This window comes from Hirundo rustica, chromosome 20 (assembly GCF_015227805.2).
Source record: "Hirundo rustica isolate bHirRus1 chromosome 20, bHirRus1.pri.v3, whole genome shotgun sequence".
In the NCBI taxonomy this organism is placed as follows: Eukaryota; Metazoa; Chordata; class Aves; order Passeriformes; family Hirundinidae; genus Hirundo; species Hirundo rustica.
Window position 1 is genome coordinate 2,371,189 of NC_053469.1, and position 16,895 is coordinate 2,388,083.

General features: G+C 50.2%; 1 protein-coding gene across 1 annotated transcript; it reads right to left on the reverse strand.

Moving 5' to 3' along the window:
* Nucleotides 1–406: 406 nt before the first annotated feature.
* On the reverse strand, nt 407–4,397 carry TMEM250 (transmembrane protein 250). The gene is made up of 3 exons (XM_040083328.1): nt 4,295–4,397; nt 2,949–3,119; nt 407–1,086 (listed from the first exon to the last, which is right to left on the reverse strand). Exon 3 carries the CDS (start codon nt 969–971, stop codon nt 552–554), a length of 420 nt encoding a protein of 139 aa, XP_039939262.1. The 5' UTR covers nt 972–1,086; nt 2,949–3,119; nt 4,295–4,397; the 3' UTR covers nt 407–551.
* Between the last annotated feature and the right edge of the window lie 12,498 nt (nt 4,398–16,895).

The window sequence follows — 16,895 nt, forward strand, 5'->3', positions numbered from 1 at the left end:
AAAATAAAAGAGAGGAAAAAAGAAAACCAAAGCCCTACAGTCTGTTGAGTTTTGGGCCCGGATTCTTATTGGGAATATGCAAAATGAGAACCTACATGAAGGATACTTATTACATGCCAGAGACATTAAGAAACATTTTTAGGAAAGTGGTGAAGGTGGATTAAGAGTGTGGAGTGCAAAATGATCTGGCTTCTCTCCTCCAGATAAATCACTGCCTTTTTCATGGCCACAGGAACACAGGAACAGCAGCAAAACAGGCTCTTATGGATTGAAAGAAACTTAAACTAACCCGGACTGTGCAAAGGATGAAACACCCAGTTAAGTGTTGCACTCTGATAATCAAAATGGCACTTCAAAGAGATACAAATTCCAGAGACAAGCATGTTAATTTATCCACAAAAATTAGCACTGAGAAATAAGTTAATTTATATTAAGAAAAAAAAAAAAAAAAAAAAAAAAGAAGACAGAGAGAGAAGAGGATATTGACACATTTCGGGGAGGGGGGGGTAGAAGAAAAGTCACCTCCTGATCCCACATGCTCTTGGTTTTATTTACATATCCACAAAGACCATGAAACACCACCCCAGCCCCCCCACCAGCAGCATGGTGACATGAATCCCGTAGATGAGCAGTTCATTCATGAGGCTGAAGTCCACCCGCCTCCGCCCCAGCAGGAGCAGGATGATGGAGAGTTTGTACTGGAAGCGCAGGAAGATGCGGATGCCGAGGTACTGAAGGCAAAACAAGATCGAGAGAGCCACCCAGAGGATGGAGGTGAAGAGGCTGCAGCTGAAGTACAGCAGGAAGCGGATGAAGCCGTACATCCATCGCGACTTGAGATAGATATCGAAGTTGTTGTACTTGGTGCGCACCAGGTGCGTGGTGCGCACGGGGCCGCAGGCGGAGTGCAGGCAGGTGGTGTGGGGGCCGTGGAACGAGCGCACCCGCCGGGGAATGGGGATCACGGGCATCGGGCCCCGCCCCGCGCAGCCGGCCCCAGGGCCCCGGCCGCAGGGCACATATCAGACGGCAGCAGCGGGACGCGGCACAGCTAAGCCCGGGCTGGGGGTCCGCCGAGGGAGACACCTGCGGGGAGGCACAAAGAGGGAGGCGCGGTGAGCAGGTGCTGAGAAATAAAGGGCAGAAATTTTCTCTGAATGACACGGATTATAGCAAGTTTTCGGTTCTCCTGAAAGCCGCAACTTATCCCGGCCGGTTTCAGTATCGGCGCCCACGACTGCTTTCCAAACCTCAACAACCTCCCTTGAAACATCTCTGTGTTGCCTCTCTGCTTCTTATTCCCCACACAAACGCACTCTATTTCCACACCAAATAAACTCCAAATTTTTGGAATTCCAAATTATCTCCAAATAAATTCCCCCAGCCTGCACCAGCTGTAGCCCGTCATAAACTTTATCCAGTGTTAAGGCAGCAAAGAGGTTTGGTCTGAAATTATCCTGGATAATTCACAGATCTTTCTTAATCTAACAGCCACCCTGCAAGAGCCCACCCAGCTGAGCAATAATATGAATGTGAGAGCAATAATATTGATGTATGTGTCTGCATTGGGTCGTATTTCCTTTAAAAAAAAAAAAAAAAAAAAAAAAGAGTTCTCTGAGTACTTTCGCAAGTGGATTCCAGATCTGTGCTTATTTCCAAACTTGGCAAAGCTTCACCAAATAAACAAACTGAAAATAATGGAAGGTCTTGGAAGAACAATGAGGCAGTTGTGTTTTTCACACTCCGCAGGATGTACCTCCCCTGGCTCAGGCCAGCCCTGTGCTCTCACTGTCACTGCAAGGCAAGGCCAGGCAGCCTTTCAAAGGCATCCACCAGTTTATTTCTCCCCTTGGGGACCTGCAGAGATAAGTGAAATTATCTTGATCTTCTGCAGTGTTTAGGATTTATAATCCTAACATCCTTCCACACACCCATTGTTGCTGTGTGAGTGATGAGCAGGAGCCTCTGAGCTGCTCTCTGCTTCACCCCAGGCTTCTGATGTGCCAAATTCCGGGAATTATGAAATGACAATGGACTCATCAGATAATGCTGGAAAACAACAGGGACTTCCCCAGACTCCTCGCACACCCAAGTGGTCAGATCCAGGCAGATCTTTCCTCTGTTGAACCAAAAATCTGACTGCTCTTAAAATTAAAAATAATTCAAGAGTTACTTCAAGAATTCTTTGGTTTCATTACTAACAGAACCAAGAACAGAGCAAACAATAAAGCTGCAGGAAATTGTATTTTTGACATCAAAATCCTTCTCTGATTCAATGTGTATCAGTGGGGAAGTCTCTGCCCTGCTTCCTGCCTCAAATTCCATGGAAATGGAAATCCCAGTTCTGATCTCTCCTGCTCAGCCCCACATTCCAATTCCTTTTTGCCCTTACAGAAATGTGGGGCAGCAGTGGCTCTACACAGATCAGGGACCACCAAAAAGGAGCAGGGGCTAAATCACGAATTAAGGAATTTAGGAAATCTCAATCACCACAGACACCCTCATTATTTTAAGTGCCTCTTGCCGTGTTTCCTGTCTGGAGGCAGGAAATGCCAGTGGGAAACGTGGCTTTTGCAAGGCACAGGAATTGCTCAGACACTGAACCAACGCTGCCTAAAGCCAGCCCAGTTCTGTGCCTGGAGCATGTGACCCCACACACTTCCCACATGATGGCTAGGAACTGCTCAGCGTTTGCTCTCAAGAGATATTTTTGGAGGACTAAAGCAAGACAGGTCAAAAATCACATGCTGGGGACTCAGAGCATTCAATTCCGGATGATGCAGCCTCTCCTTGCAACTTCCTTCAACAGCACACAAAGTTTTCCAGAGTTTCACAGTTACTGTGCCCACCACGGGAACAGACAGCCTCTGGTGGGTTCATGCCCTTTGGATGAACTCAAATATCAACACTGGAACACTGGGAGGACAAAATAAACTCTGAATTATTACATTTTAGGGGTGCTGCCATCCACTCAGCAGGTCGGGCCTCCGCTGCCGTTCTGGGATGCCACTGAATTCTTGGAACAAAAGAGTGAAGTTTTCCTGTGACACCTTCTAGGAAGAGTGACAGAAACTGCTGAGGTGCTTCATAAACTCACAACTCTCTGCCCAGGAGCTGATCTGAAAGACAAAAATGACACAATAATTTTCAATTTGCTCTTTTTGCGCAATAAAATGCTCACAATTACTTACTAGGCCTCTCCTCGAGCGTGAACGTTTAAGCCCATAAAGACTCTAAAAATAATCCAACAGTCAGCAATGTACAGATTCCACCTCCCTGATCCATGCTGGGAAGAATCAGTGAGCTGCTATTCAATGCCAGGACAGAAAATCCCAACCAACTCCTGCTGGTCACCTTCTCCTGCCACAGACTGTTCTGGGGCACGTGAAACACGATGCAGGGAGCACAGACTTTCCAAACTGAATATGGAATAGCAGATCCTCCCCTGTGAGGGTGGCGAGGCCCTGGCACAGGCTGCCCCTGAATCCCTGGAATGTCCAAGGCCAGGCTGGACGGGGCTCGGAGCACCCTGGGATAGAGGAAGTTCCAACCCAAACACTTCGTGGTTCTGTGATTATCCCCCAGTCTGTATTTTGCACGTGATGCCCACAAACAGGTTTGGTCACCCACTCCGTCATTTTGGGGGCCAACTTTTCGGGGCATCAGCTCCAAGGATTCCAACTCGAGGCACCTCCGTGTCCTGCAGGCCGCTGCCACCCACGGCACCACGCCCGTGGTGGCCTCGCCAAGACGTGAGAAACGCGAGTAACTCTTCGTTCATGCTGAGTTTTCACTCCCTCTCCTTTAAAAAGGGAGTGTAGGGCGAGCGGGGTGCGGAAATCTCCGCATCCTTCGGGCATTCCGGGCAGGATCTGCCGAGCCTCGGGGCACTCCCCATCCCCGGAGGAGGAGCGCTGGCAGCTCCGAACCGCCCGGAGCCGACGGGACCGGACCCCGAGCGCTCCAGGAGGAGCCGCACAAGGTTAGGGACAATGACAAATAAAGGTTAGAGCCGAGGGATGAGCGCCGGGAGGAGGGGAAACGCCAACTCCTCCTCCACCGCACCGATCCCGAACGGAACCGCGGCCGCTCGGGGAAGGAGCTGCGGCAGGGAGCTCGGCCCGGCCTTCCCCGGCAGCCCCGCACGGCCGCGACTCACCGCGGGGACGGGGACCCCCGGGGCCGGCGGGCAGCGACCGAGCGCCGCCGCACCGCCGGGCCCCGGGGCGGAGCTCCCGCCGCCTCAGGGCGAGGCCCGGGCCCCGCCGCCCGCCGGGCCGTGCCCCGCACTCACCGTGGTGCCCATGGCCGCGCCGGGCCCGGGCGGAGCGAGGCCCGGGCCGCCGGGCGCCCGCTCTGCGCATGTGCGGGGGCGGCTCCGGTTCCTCCGGTTCCGGCGGCGGCGGCGGGCGGGGAGCGGCGGCGCGCGGTGATGGCGTCATCGCGCCGCGCCCCCTCGGCCGGAAGTGGAGGGGACGCGTTCCCTTGGCAACGGGGGGCGGCCGGGCCTGGTCACACCGGGGGTCACACCGGGGGTCACACGGGGCCTGGTCAGTCCAGGGGTCACTCCGGGGGTCATTCCGGGGGTCACACGGGGCCTGGTCGGTCCAGGGGTCACTCCGGGGGTCATTCCGGGGGTCACTCCAGGGGTCACTCCGGGTCTGGTCACTCTGGGCCTGGTCACTCCGGGGCTGAGGTTCCGTGTCCAGCGTTAACAGGAGCAGCAGTCGAAGGTTGTCCAGAGAATCCCCAAAAGACCCCAAAAGTTCCTAAAAAACAAAACAGGTGGAGAAAAATTTAAAAAAAAAAAAAAAGTAAAGGGAAGGAAAACGACTTCCTGCCTGCTGTTTCCCCTTAGATTTAATTAGGAATACTTCTCTGTAATGGAAAGAATACACAACTTTGGCATTGGCTGCCTGCCCCACTTTCTGTCTAGGCAGTGCCACGGTGGAAAAACATTAAATAATAATAACTCGGGCCATCTGTCACCTCTCAGAGCTGCTGCTGTGCACAGGCCAAACCTCCCTCGGTGTCCCAGTGCCTCCCGGAGCTCCTGCTGGGCCCGGTTCCTCCCCTTCCCCTGCCCTGCAGAGCAGTTTGAGCCTGAAAAGCCAGAGGGAATTCTGGATAAGGCAACAACTGGGGAGTTCTCCTGGGAAATTGGCATCTCCAGGTCCCCCACACACCTCCTGGAGGGAGGGAGAAGGGGATGTGCGGAGCTGGTAAATTTCCCCAGTAGCACGGAACTGGGAACATCTATTTGGTGCCTTGGATAAGCAGGAGAACCACTCACATTTATTTCCCTCTGCCGTTCTTTGGGACTGGAGCCACAACCCAGAGATGGGAATTTCAGCCCGGGCAACAGAACTGTGAAGGCGCTTTGTCTTTCCAGTTTCGGCTTGGGGAATCACGAATGGAAGTGAGGCAGTGGGGACTCCTGGCGTCCTGCAGGAATCCCTTGAAAACCCCAGAAAGTTTCACTGAGTGACCTCACAACCCAAAACCATGTGTGCACCAGTGGCTGACCCTTTTAGTTTTTTTAGGTCAGGGTGACCTTCAGCTCAAGGTCAGGTTGGCCTGGTCTAGTGGAAGGTGTCCGTGCTGCTGGCAGGGGGTGGAATGAGATGAGTTTTATAAGCCCCTTCCAACCCAAACCATTCCATGATTCTGTGACAAAAATCAGGACAGCCCCGTTCAGTTTTCTGCCCGGCACATTTTGACCTCTCCGCTGCTGAAATGCGCCTGGGGCTCCATGAACAATCAACTGCCCCGGGGTCAGGCATGAATCGAAGCTTTGACATTCAGAGAGATCAGATCCTGGAGGAGGCCTCCAAGCAGAGCCCGCAGGGAACCCGCCCACGGCCCTCAGGGCTGTATTTCTTCCCCGTGCTAATTTTACTAAAGACACAACTCATATTCCTGTTGATTGAACAGTTTTGTGTTGACAGCGTTGGAGATTTGTGATGAAACTCATCATCGGCCCCGAGAGCGGGCCATTAGTCCCCGTCAGCGCGGCCGGCGAGGCCTCGGATATTTTATGGCCCGCTCTGAAGACAAACATACACATTTATATGTCACTTGTTGCAATATAAATGCTAACTTGTACTTCTTTCAAAACTTTTAATGAATTGTACACATTTCGCAAGATTTATAGCGAGAAGCGGACGGCTCAAAATATTGCTTTAAACATATTTGTCACTTTGGCAACAGAACAAAAAAATCTGGAAGATACTGCCTTTAGAAATAAATCATAAATATATGCCTCTTAAAAGAGTTTATTTTGGTCATTAATAGTTGATGCTCCCTCCCCCACCCAGTGCAGGATTTAAAGTTAAATTATGCAAAATCAAAAACAAACCTTATAATACTTAATCAAACATGCATAAAACTGTCAGGGCCAAATAAATTCTCTCAATTAACTTGCTTCAGATTGTGATTGCATTTACTAATTTAATCAACACTAGAATAATTTGGAGACTGGCTAATGATGAATTGCTGTGGTGCTGCACGTGAAGGGCCGCTAAGGTGGTGTGCCGAGGCAGGAATGCAAGAAATGCCTTCGAGGCTGAGGGCAAAAAACTCGCAGCTGAGTCGTCACAATCATTTTGTAATGGGAACATCTTTTTTCCTCCCATTTGGAGGGGAAATTTTGCCAGCAAACGCCTGTCATGGACAGCCCTTGTGTGGATGAATGGCTCCAATGTTAGTCCATGGGGTCAATCTCATTTCGGCCCAGATGAGCGAAGGAGTCAAACCTGCAGAGACTTCCCCTCCCCATTTCTGAGTAATTTTGTGAATGTGATCTTTCCCCGGGGGCGGCGACCTCCAGCCCTGCTGCCTCCAGCCTCGCTCAGGTCGTTTAGGCTGGAGCTGGAGTAAGAGCCCTGCAATATCGAGATGTCCTTTAGCTCAGTCCTTTTGCACTTTGAATGGATCTGCACTTACAATAAAATGGGCCTGACCCCTGCCTAGGAAAGCTTTCAATACTATTACTTGTGGAGAGCTGAACATTACACTTCTGCAGGCGTAAGCAAGGTTTTATGGAGAGGTTCTCATTTACAGGTTCATGTGAAGGAGGCTGTAAGGTGTATTCGACCCTATAAAATACCTGAACCTCAGAAAAATCACACCCATATTTGGTCTTTAACCTTTCCACACCTGTTTTACAAAAAATAACAGCGTCCAGGCAGCTGCTGTGGGAACGAACTCATTGCAAGGCTCTCCTCCTCTCTCTTTTTCTCTATCTCTGAAAAATATATTTTCCACAGCCTAACTGACCATTTGGGCCACTTTTTATTTGAAATGGGGATTGTGCTTTATAAATGTCTGGCACTCAGCACCATTTGGTCCCCAGCAGAAATCAGTAAATAAAAATCCCTGTGCTGAAGTGGATATCCAGAAAAGTAGTTAACAAGTTTCCTTGGGTGACCCAGAAACAATTACTTCCCCAGCAATTCCATAGCCATGCAGACATCCATAATTCTTCAGGGCTTAAAGATAATAAAGTGTTAACATGGTATTTTTCAAGCATTCACTGCTGCCTTCCAGTCATATCCAAAAGCACCATTCAAAACCACCATTAAACACCCTTGGGTTTTTCTGAGCAAGAAATAAAACAAATGAAGGAATTAATTCTTTCCTTTTCCTTAAAGGAGATTTAGGATTGAGTCTGGCCTTTAAATTTTAAATGTAATCGATCCTCCCTGCAAATCGAAAGTGCAAAAGCTTGTGAAATAATTTTTCCTTATTACTTCTTTCCAGATCTCATCTTGTGACTGGAAATGTCAGCTTTAATCAGTTTGAGGAGATTTGCATGTGGTAAATAATAATGCAGCCTATTAGACTAATCAAATAAAAAGACATGTAGCAGAAAGTGGAACTAATTCCCAGTTCTGCAGCTCTGCCAGCCCTGAGTGCAGCCCTGGAGCAGTGCTCCGAGCCCCTGGCTCTCCTGGCTGCCCAGGGCTGCAGTTTTGGGGTGTTATTTGGGGTTTGGCAGCTTTGGATCCCGAGGGAGTGAGGGATGTACAGACCAGCAAAGGCTGCACTGAACACCCTGCAGGCTGGGGAGCAGCAGTGCCAGCTCCACGCCGAGTGCCAGCGCAGATGGTGGGGTTGAGGAGCCCGGCGAGGCCAGGCTCCGTGCCCCTGCAGGAATCCTCCTCCTGGAAGGGTTTTATGGATATATATTTTACAGGTGACTTGCGAAATATAAAACTAGAGCAGTCTGCAGTTTCTAAAGAAATAAATGATTGGTGTGAGGCTCGGTGAGACAGTAATGTTTGATGTGTTCCATCTACGTGACACCTCAGGCTGCTTTCGGGCATAATGATCTGCTGCTGCCAGCCTCTGCTGCTCTAAAAGCAAACCCGAGGATGCTCGGGGGGCTGGGGGCTGCCTGCTTCCCTCTGCCCCAGAAAACTGCTCCCTCCCTGCTGCAGGAATCAGGACAAGGAGGGAAAGTCCAGTGCCGGTGTGGATGGGATCCTAGTGTACCCACAAAAGGTTGATGCACATAAAGAATGTGTGTTGTCCTATAGCGGGGACACTCGACTGCAGACAGAGCCTCACTAGGCAGGCAGTTCCCTCCACCTCTGGAAAATGGGAAGGTGGTTATTTTAAAGATGCTGGAGTCATGGAAAGATTCCTGCTGACCAGCGGGGGCTGGAGCAGGAGCCAGCTGCACACATATGGTGAGTGAGTAACTGTCTCTAAAACAAATGAAAATAGAATCGGATGATTTGCCAGGGACAGAATTCCTGCCAAAGCTTGTTGCTGCATCATGTTGGCGAGTCTTGATCTGGCTGATGTCAGAAACTGCTTATTATGCAGAAAACTCTCGAGGAGAAGTGTCATTACTGCCTTCTGTTCCTTTGTAGGCTGGGTCTAATTTAAGCAGGAGGCAGTAAAACCCAATCCATCCCTGCCTCCAGGAGCTGAGCTTTGGTGGGATGGATGAGGAAGCCTCCCAAATCCTGTGGCTGTGCAAAGTGCTTCTCTAGGGGGTGATATTTTGGGTCAAAGGAGCAGCTTTTCTCTGGGAATCTCAGTTCCCTGTTTTTCCATTCATGAATACTGTATCTCAATCATATCATGTGCAGATGGGTCCTCTTAAACTCATTGAATAGATCCATCAGGATCCTCAATGTGGATGAGATTTGTCTGCTCTGGGGTCACTTTAGCCACAGCACCCTCCTCTTGTGTCACCCACAGTGCTGGGCCACGCCATGCTCGAGGGACAGGAGAGAGCAGAGACAAGGCTTTGCTTGGCAAAGGGGTTTGTGCCCGAGATCTGAATCAATGAAATCACCTACCCTGGGCATTGGCCAAGTGTCAGATTTAGGGACAGCATCCAGTTCGATGGGATCAATGGAAAGCCGAGTTTGCCTGTGTTTCTTAGGCTTCATTCCAGAGCATCAGTCCTTGTTAAGTCCTCCCTGGCTGGGGTTAACCGTGATGGCATCGCTGTCAGCACGAGAGAGTCCACTGCGCCAGGAATCCAAACCACCACGTGCCTTTTGATGGGCTGCTCTAAATACGTCTCTAACAATCTAATTTTAAGATACATTACTGTAAAAGCTCTCTTTTAAATTATTGTTCTTCAAAACCAATAAGGAAGAGCGGGTGAACACCCCAAACTCCCCGGACAGCATCTTCCAGTGTGGGGCAGGGGTCAGCCCCGAGTGACCGGGGCGTGGGCAGCCCCCGGGGTGTGGGCAGCCCCCGAGGGTCCCCGCGGTGTGGGCAGCCCCCGAGGGTCCCCGGGGCCAGCCGGGGCTGTGCCTGCGGCCGCATCCCACGTGGCGGTGCTCCTGCCCCAGGGATGCTGCGGCTGCCGCGCCGCAGCCGGCAGGGAGCGGCGGGGAGGGGGAAAACCAACTCCGAAAGGTTGGAAGCTTCGAATTCAGGGCGAAACCTCTTCCCCGAGGCTTTCTCGTCTCGTGGCCTGGCTCGTTCCCTCTGGTACGTCAAAGCTGCGGGACGGAGCGGTGCCTGCGGGAAGGACCATCAGCGGGAAGACCCTGCATCCTCTGTGATGGATCCTCCATCCTCCACTGCTGCCCCCTGAGCCTTCTCCGCCTCTGTTTTTGGGGGGATAAACCAAACTCTGACATTTCTGTGGGGTAAACTGCGCCCTTTGTCTCTTTTGCTAAGTGGAGTTTTGTCCCTGTGTTCCCGGGGCAATCGGCGCTGGCAGTCCAAGAGATCTGAGGAAGGGTTTGGCTGAGATTTGGAAAAAATCCAAACTGCTTTGCTGACAGTTTGAGAGAAACTTCTGGTGCTCAAAAGCTTTTCAGAGTATTTTTGACACTGAATATGCCTAGTCTGTGTAGTGCAAAGGAGAAAATGTCTTTCCAGCATCAAATGGTAGCAAAATCCATATCAATAAAAATTATCAAGGAAAAGGAACAAAGTGCTTATACAACAAAACTGTCTTCAAATGTATCAACAACGATTTTCAAACTGGGGGAAACCATTGCAAGGAAACGAAGCTGATTTTGGTGTAGATCACAGCACTGCCCCTCTCCTTATATGGGGAAATGTGGATCTCTATGGCAAGATTGCCCCTCCATCAATAATATCATATAATATTTTATCACCACAGGAAGCACAGGGATAAGAACTGAGATCATTGCTTCCAAAAATGCCACACTGAGGGTCACCCACCGGACGTGTTTTGCTGGAGTGTCTCTGCCAGGATGAATCCTGCTCCTTGCTCCCTAACTTTCTGTAATTCACTTCCAGCCTGTAACTTACTGGTGCAGCATTTTGCTCGGAAGAACATGAAGGAGACAAAAACCCAAAGCCCTCATCAATCACAGCCCGGCTCCTGGTACAATTAGCAAGTTCTATTATCTTAAGAATGACACTTGTAGCACAGAGCAAAGCCAGGCGCACCCAATATTCTAATTCTGCATGGAAAAAAGGGAAGGCTTGAATTGCATTAGCATTGCATTAGATTCCCATGACTTTTTATATCAGCACTTGTGAGTTATTTATGAATTCATTTATTTACAAGGACAGCCCTTTCTGCATTCAGTTGCCATGGTTGCTTTAACTCCTGTATCCTATTAATTCTGGATGTTATGAAATAGATATAGATCAGACAATCATTGTGTGGTGGCGAGTTGTTTTTTTTATTATTATTCTTATTTTACTGTTTGATTCCCTGTGTCCTGACCAGAAAGGCTTTAACACCCATCATGTCTCCAGAGTATCCACTGCCAGCTGGCTGGGGAGGCGGTGTTGGGGCAATTCCCAGAGCTCTCCCCGCTGCCAATCCTTCCTGGCACAGAGATACAGCCTGGGCTGGGGGAAATGTGGCAGCAGATTCCTGGCACAAACCACCCGCTTTGGTTTGAGGCAGCAAGTGAAGAGCAGAGCTGGGAGCAAAAAGGGAATTCAGGAAGGACAAGTGCCATCCGGTCTGGGTGGCACAGGGGGCATGGGGCACCCTCACCTCGGGAATTGCTGCAAAACCTGTTGTGATGGGGATTAGGTTTTCCTGCCTTCCCCCTGCGCACGGTCTGTCTGCAAAAACCACGGTGAATCCCAGAGTGCCGAAGCAGGCTCAGCCCTAGGGAGAAGCCAGAGGGTTTTGTGTCGCCTCAGAGAGATCGGAGTGTGTTTGAGAGCACAAATCCCGCACGCAGCTTCTCCCCAGCTCCTTCTGGAAGGAGGAGATCAGTTTGGCTGCTCTGCCAGCTGAGGGATGGGGAGCAACTTCTCTGACAAGGGAGAGCTTTGAGGTGCAGCCTGTTCCAGCCAGGACCTCATCCCCACATGAGCAGGAACGTCCCGTGAGACTCTGGGATCTGCCGGGCCAAGGAGCTTGGGGTTTGTCCCTTGGAGAGGGCAGAGGTGCTGCTCAGGGAGGAGGATGGTGCTGTAGATCCCAAAGCCAATGTGCTGGATTTTGTAATAGAATTCCACAAGAAAATTAAATCAATTACTGAGTCTAATAAAGCTCTCAAGGTTTTTAATTAAACGAAGTTTTAATTAAGGCAGCATGAGCCCGTGCTCTTTTGATATTCTGCTTCAGACCCTAGAGGATTGTGACTCCTTTTTGTAATTTACACGGGCTGGATCAATCACCAGAGTCACAAAAATGTGAGAACTGTGTCAATTTTATGGGGTGAAATACTGTACATGAGCCTGAGAACTCCAACAGCTCCGGCTGGGAGAGGTTTTTAGCTTGGGATCACCTTTCCTGCCATGGGCAGAGCATCCGCCTGAGCTGGTGTCCTGGGAAAAGTCCTCTCCCAAGCAAAACTCCTGCCATCTAACCCAGGAGGCCGCTGTTAGTGGGAAGTTAAATGAACTCAGTAATTCCCTGTTCCTCACTGAGCTGGCACTTTTGCCTCCCACGGAAACATCTCCCTCTTCCCTCAGCCCAAGGTGTAACTCTGCTTCAGGAGCCAGGCAGGGAAACTGCAGACAAACCAGACCCACATCTTCCAACCTGGACATCTGGTAAGTGGCCCCAGAATGTTCTGTCTCTATTTTAGTCTTGTTTTGTACACAATATGCCCAAAACATGCTTTATTTCTTAAGGAGATAAGGATCTTTATGTAACCCATTTTTCCTTAACGCTAAGTCCTTTGTCAGGATTAAAGAATCCTAAAACATCTGTACAGGCTTGGGTGGCAGATGTATAGAACAAACAGCCTAAAATAACATGGAATATTAACCTACTAAATGAGGTATTAAAAAAAAAAAATAAAATAAAAGGACCCTCTTAAATTCTTAGTTACCGTCAATTCCTAACGCCGGCTACCACGGTGCAGGTGGATCACAAGTGGGAAATGGGGATTTTCATCTGAGGAAGAGAGGGGAAAGGAGAGACCTTTGCTCACTGTGTGTCTGCAGAGGGGGCAAAGGGAAACCCGACTCCAGCTCTGCCCTGCCAGGGGCTGCCCCTGCAATGCTGTGGTGGTGGGATCCTGGTGCTGCTCCTGGACAAGCGTGCACAGCTGGACTCGGAGCCTGGGGCTGAGGGGCTGGCAGGGAGCCCCTCTGCAGTGCTGCTGGTCCCTGAGTCTCAGGAGCAGTGTCTGAGAAAGGCTGGGAGTGTGGAGAGCACAGGAACTGCCCTCTGCCAGCTCCATGGGTGCTCCTTGGCTTTGACAGCTCGGCTTGGATGGATGGACAGGGGTGTGGATGGATGGATGGCTCAGAGCACTCAGTGAGCGCTCTGTCAATACCCGAGATCAAACCTGATGCAGTTCAAAGTCTCCAGAGCAGGTCAGAAATCCCCTGCAGTGCCTTGGCCAGTTAGAGCCCAATGTTAGCAGCCTCTGCCATCCCCATCTCCCGGCCCATTTCCAACGATCCATACAGGTCCCATCAGTCCTGGCCACAGCCAGCTCCCTCCCAGCCAGCCAGCTAGGGCCATTAGTGTGATTACTGGAGGTCATGAAGTTCAAACCAAAATGTCAATTTTCATTTGGAAGAATGGTCCCATTTTAGGAGCAAAGGGAATTTTTTTCCTCTCTCCAAGAGACCCCGACTGTGGAATCATTGCTCCCCAAAGACTTGCAAATTTCTGGCCAGAGAAAGGTGCCAATAGTTGCTGGAGCCAGTGAAAAGATTAACAAGGGTCACCAGTGCTTTCCTCTTTGCCTGCACTCAAAGGCTCTGGGGCCTATTTGGAAGATATTAACCATTGCCTTTACCTTCTGCACGTTCATCACAGGGTTTGGGGTCTTTATGGATTTATTGACAAGACGGTGCCCATTAATCTTCCCTGCAGAATGCCAGCCTGGGAGTCACTCAGGTTACATCACCCTGCAGACAGGAGCCTTTAGGCAGAGTTTTAAAAGGAAGATGGAAATGAGGCGAAGCAGGAGGTGGGTGAAGCCAAGTGCTGCTCTGAGAGGCCCTGGGGTAGGGAGAGCACCCACCCAGCAGCCTCTGCCAGTGTGTGAAGGCAAAACCCGACCTTGGGGAGGCTGCGGGGCTCTGCTCATTGGTTCAGCAGGGGCAGGATGACCCCTCTGCGGTCTGGGGTTAATGATCCACGTCTGGGGATGATTCAGGAGAGCCCAGAGATGGCGAGAAGGTGGGTGCTGATCCCACTCAGAGTGTCCCGGGCAGGGCTGGTGATGTCACTGGAAGTTTTAGATGTCTCCTTTCTGGAGAAACTCAAAGCAGCTCTGAAAGGCCTTTCTCACACCAGGGTTCTTATAGGAGCACTCTCTGGGCCACTGGCACTGCGGGGTGGCACATGGCAGGGCAGGGTGGGCTCCTGCCCACCTAGGAGATGTCACGCTTTTAAAGTGGGGTTTTTTTTTTCTTCTGTGTCATTGTGCTAAATAATTAAGTCTGTCCCATCTTTACCTACTGACAATGTGGCACTTAATTAAGTAGTTTAATTAGAAGCTGGCAGCTTTAATTAAGTTTAGGACTGTAGAGGTGATTGGGAGCCTCCAGCCGAGTCTCAGAGCCTTTCCCTGGGGATGCAACATGGTGGGGGAGAAACCTTTGCTCCCTTGTCCATCCTCCTTAGACACACCAGGGAGGGAGCCAACACCCTGCTGCAGCCCCCCAGCATCCCCCAGCCACTGAGGCAGGGGTGGTTTGGGCATCATTTGGAAGAGATGAGGTCACTGGGCCCATGGAGCAGGAGGGATTTGCCCAAGAGAATGGGTGGGACAGCAGGAAGGTGTCCGGAGCCACAGGCTCTGCCCAGAGGGTGCCCAAGCCTCCTCACCCTGGCTAAACCTGCTGAACACCTGGGAAAGGTGACTCTGAGCAGGACAGGTATCACAGGGTGAAGGCTGTGGTGGGCTCAGAACAGCATCTGCAATTCCACACCATGCCCAGGGCTGTCTAAAAGATGTATTGCTTTTTAATAATGTAAATATGTAAATATTACCGAGGTGCCATTAATCCTCATTGCCTCAACATGATACCACTCTTAAGAACAAATGTAATAAGAGATTATTAATCTGCAAAGTAATAGTGCATTAACCTGACTAACACCAATAAATTCCTAGCTTAGCACAAAGCCAGAGGTTGCTCAAGCCTGAACCCTGCTTGCCTTGGGCCACCTCCAGCAGCACCCCAGGATCTGCACCACAGAGGAATCCCAGTTATCCCTGTAGGATCCCTTGCCTGGGATCCCTTGCCTGAGGATCCCAAACAATTGGGAAGGAGCAAGGAGGCCCTGGGAGAGGAGGTGGGTAGGAGCGGGCTGGGTGAGGCACACCCTGCTCCTTGCTTTGGAGCCCTAACTGCTGAGGGTCCTTTCCCAAAGCCTCACGTTTCCCCAAGGGATTTCTTGATCCCTTTTTGCAGCAGATTAATTTCAACTTCTAAACGTATATTAGGAAGGAGAATCTTGCTGGTCCCAGAAGCACAGGAGTGGACCCAGGCTTTGTGCCAGAATTCCTGGCTGGACTTGCTAAGACGTGGCCAAGCCTCCATCTCCTTGGTGGCTGGAATTTTTCCCAAGAAGCTGCACCTCTATTCACAGCCCTAAACCCCAGCTCTGTTAAAGGTTTCCAGCCCCCAAGCTGGGTCCAGTGAAGCCCCTTTCTCACTGCCTGCCTTTGCTGGTGTGTTTCCTCTTGGAATACAAGCACATCCAGGGATTACACATTGGAGCAAGTGTCCCAATTTGCAGGTTGCTGTCACCTCTCCTTGGCCCTGGCAGGGCAGCCTCTGCCCTCTGAATGACAAGTAGGATCAGAGGGAGGACACGCAGCAGACCAAAAGGAGCAGGGGAAGCCATAAAGTCTGAATTTAGGGCTTGAAAAGGAAATTATTCTGTGCAAATGGCTGCTTCAGTTCAAATCATCCTTGCCTTGTAAATCCTGCTCGTCCCTCTCAGGAGGGAAACCCGGTGAAACAGCCAATATTTCAGGAGCACAGACTCCCAGAGACCTTCACCTCTCAGTGTCCCCGAGCCCCACACCCAGGCACGGGCCCGGAGAGCAATTCAGGCACGAACACGGTCATGGTTTATGCAAAAATTAACCTGTTGCCCTTACTTGGGTCAAAGTAATTCCGTTTAATTTGGTAATCTGGGCCCTTTATCATTAATGAGTCCTTGGGGGGGTGGGGGTCAGAGCATCCCTTTTTTGGCTGAAGAGAGCAGCAGAGATTACTGTTAATATTCCGGCTGTTCAATAGAGCAGAAAGACCTTTTGCTATTGACAGTACTGCTGGTTCTCACCTCATCGGTGGAGGGAAATTGCCAAATTAATCTCTCATTGGATCTGAAATTAATCCTCTATTTTGTAGTTAATGAACCTCAGAACCACAGATTTACCTGAGTAGAGTATATTGAGAAATTGCACACAGTAGTTGTCTGCAAATAATTAAGATAATATCCAAGGGAAAGAATAAAACATAGTTTCCTTTCTGTGGAAGAATTAAGTGGAAGACAGTAAAACCATCAGGCTGATTATTTTTTCCCGCAGAGCATTACAGGACAATGGAACTCACTGCTGGAGGATCTGTATAAGTTTTCCCTGTGAAGGACCTAAACAAGGCTATGCAAATTCATGCATTGTATGTGAATCTACTGCTTTTAACCCCGGAGTCTCTCATCAGCGGGCTGCTGAAGGCAGCAATATCAATTAAACCACTCCAAGCTCACATAAATAAGGATTTAGGCCAACCAGAAGAGCTCCAGTTTAACTTCCTGAGCTGGTTTTGTCTCTTTCCCTCACCAATCCTTTCTCGCTTGCTCTGCCAAAGTCCCTGGTGCTCCGTTCTCCCCTTCCTCGGCTCACTGGAGCAGCTGGAGTTCACCGTGCTCAACTGCACTTCCCTTTCCAGAACGTGAACCTTCCCTTTCCTTCCAGGGTTTCTTCCATGCATCATCATTTTAGCAGGCCCTTTTGTACTGGAAATCTGTTTGCCACATGTTAGCTGGAGCTCATCTG

What these genes read in the sequence shown, in the direction of transcription:
- TMEM250 (XM_040083328.1), bottom strand. Translation starts at nt 971, where the DNA reads ATGCCCGTGATCCCCATTCCCCGGCGGGTGCGCTCGTTCCACGGCCCC.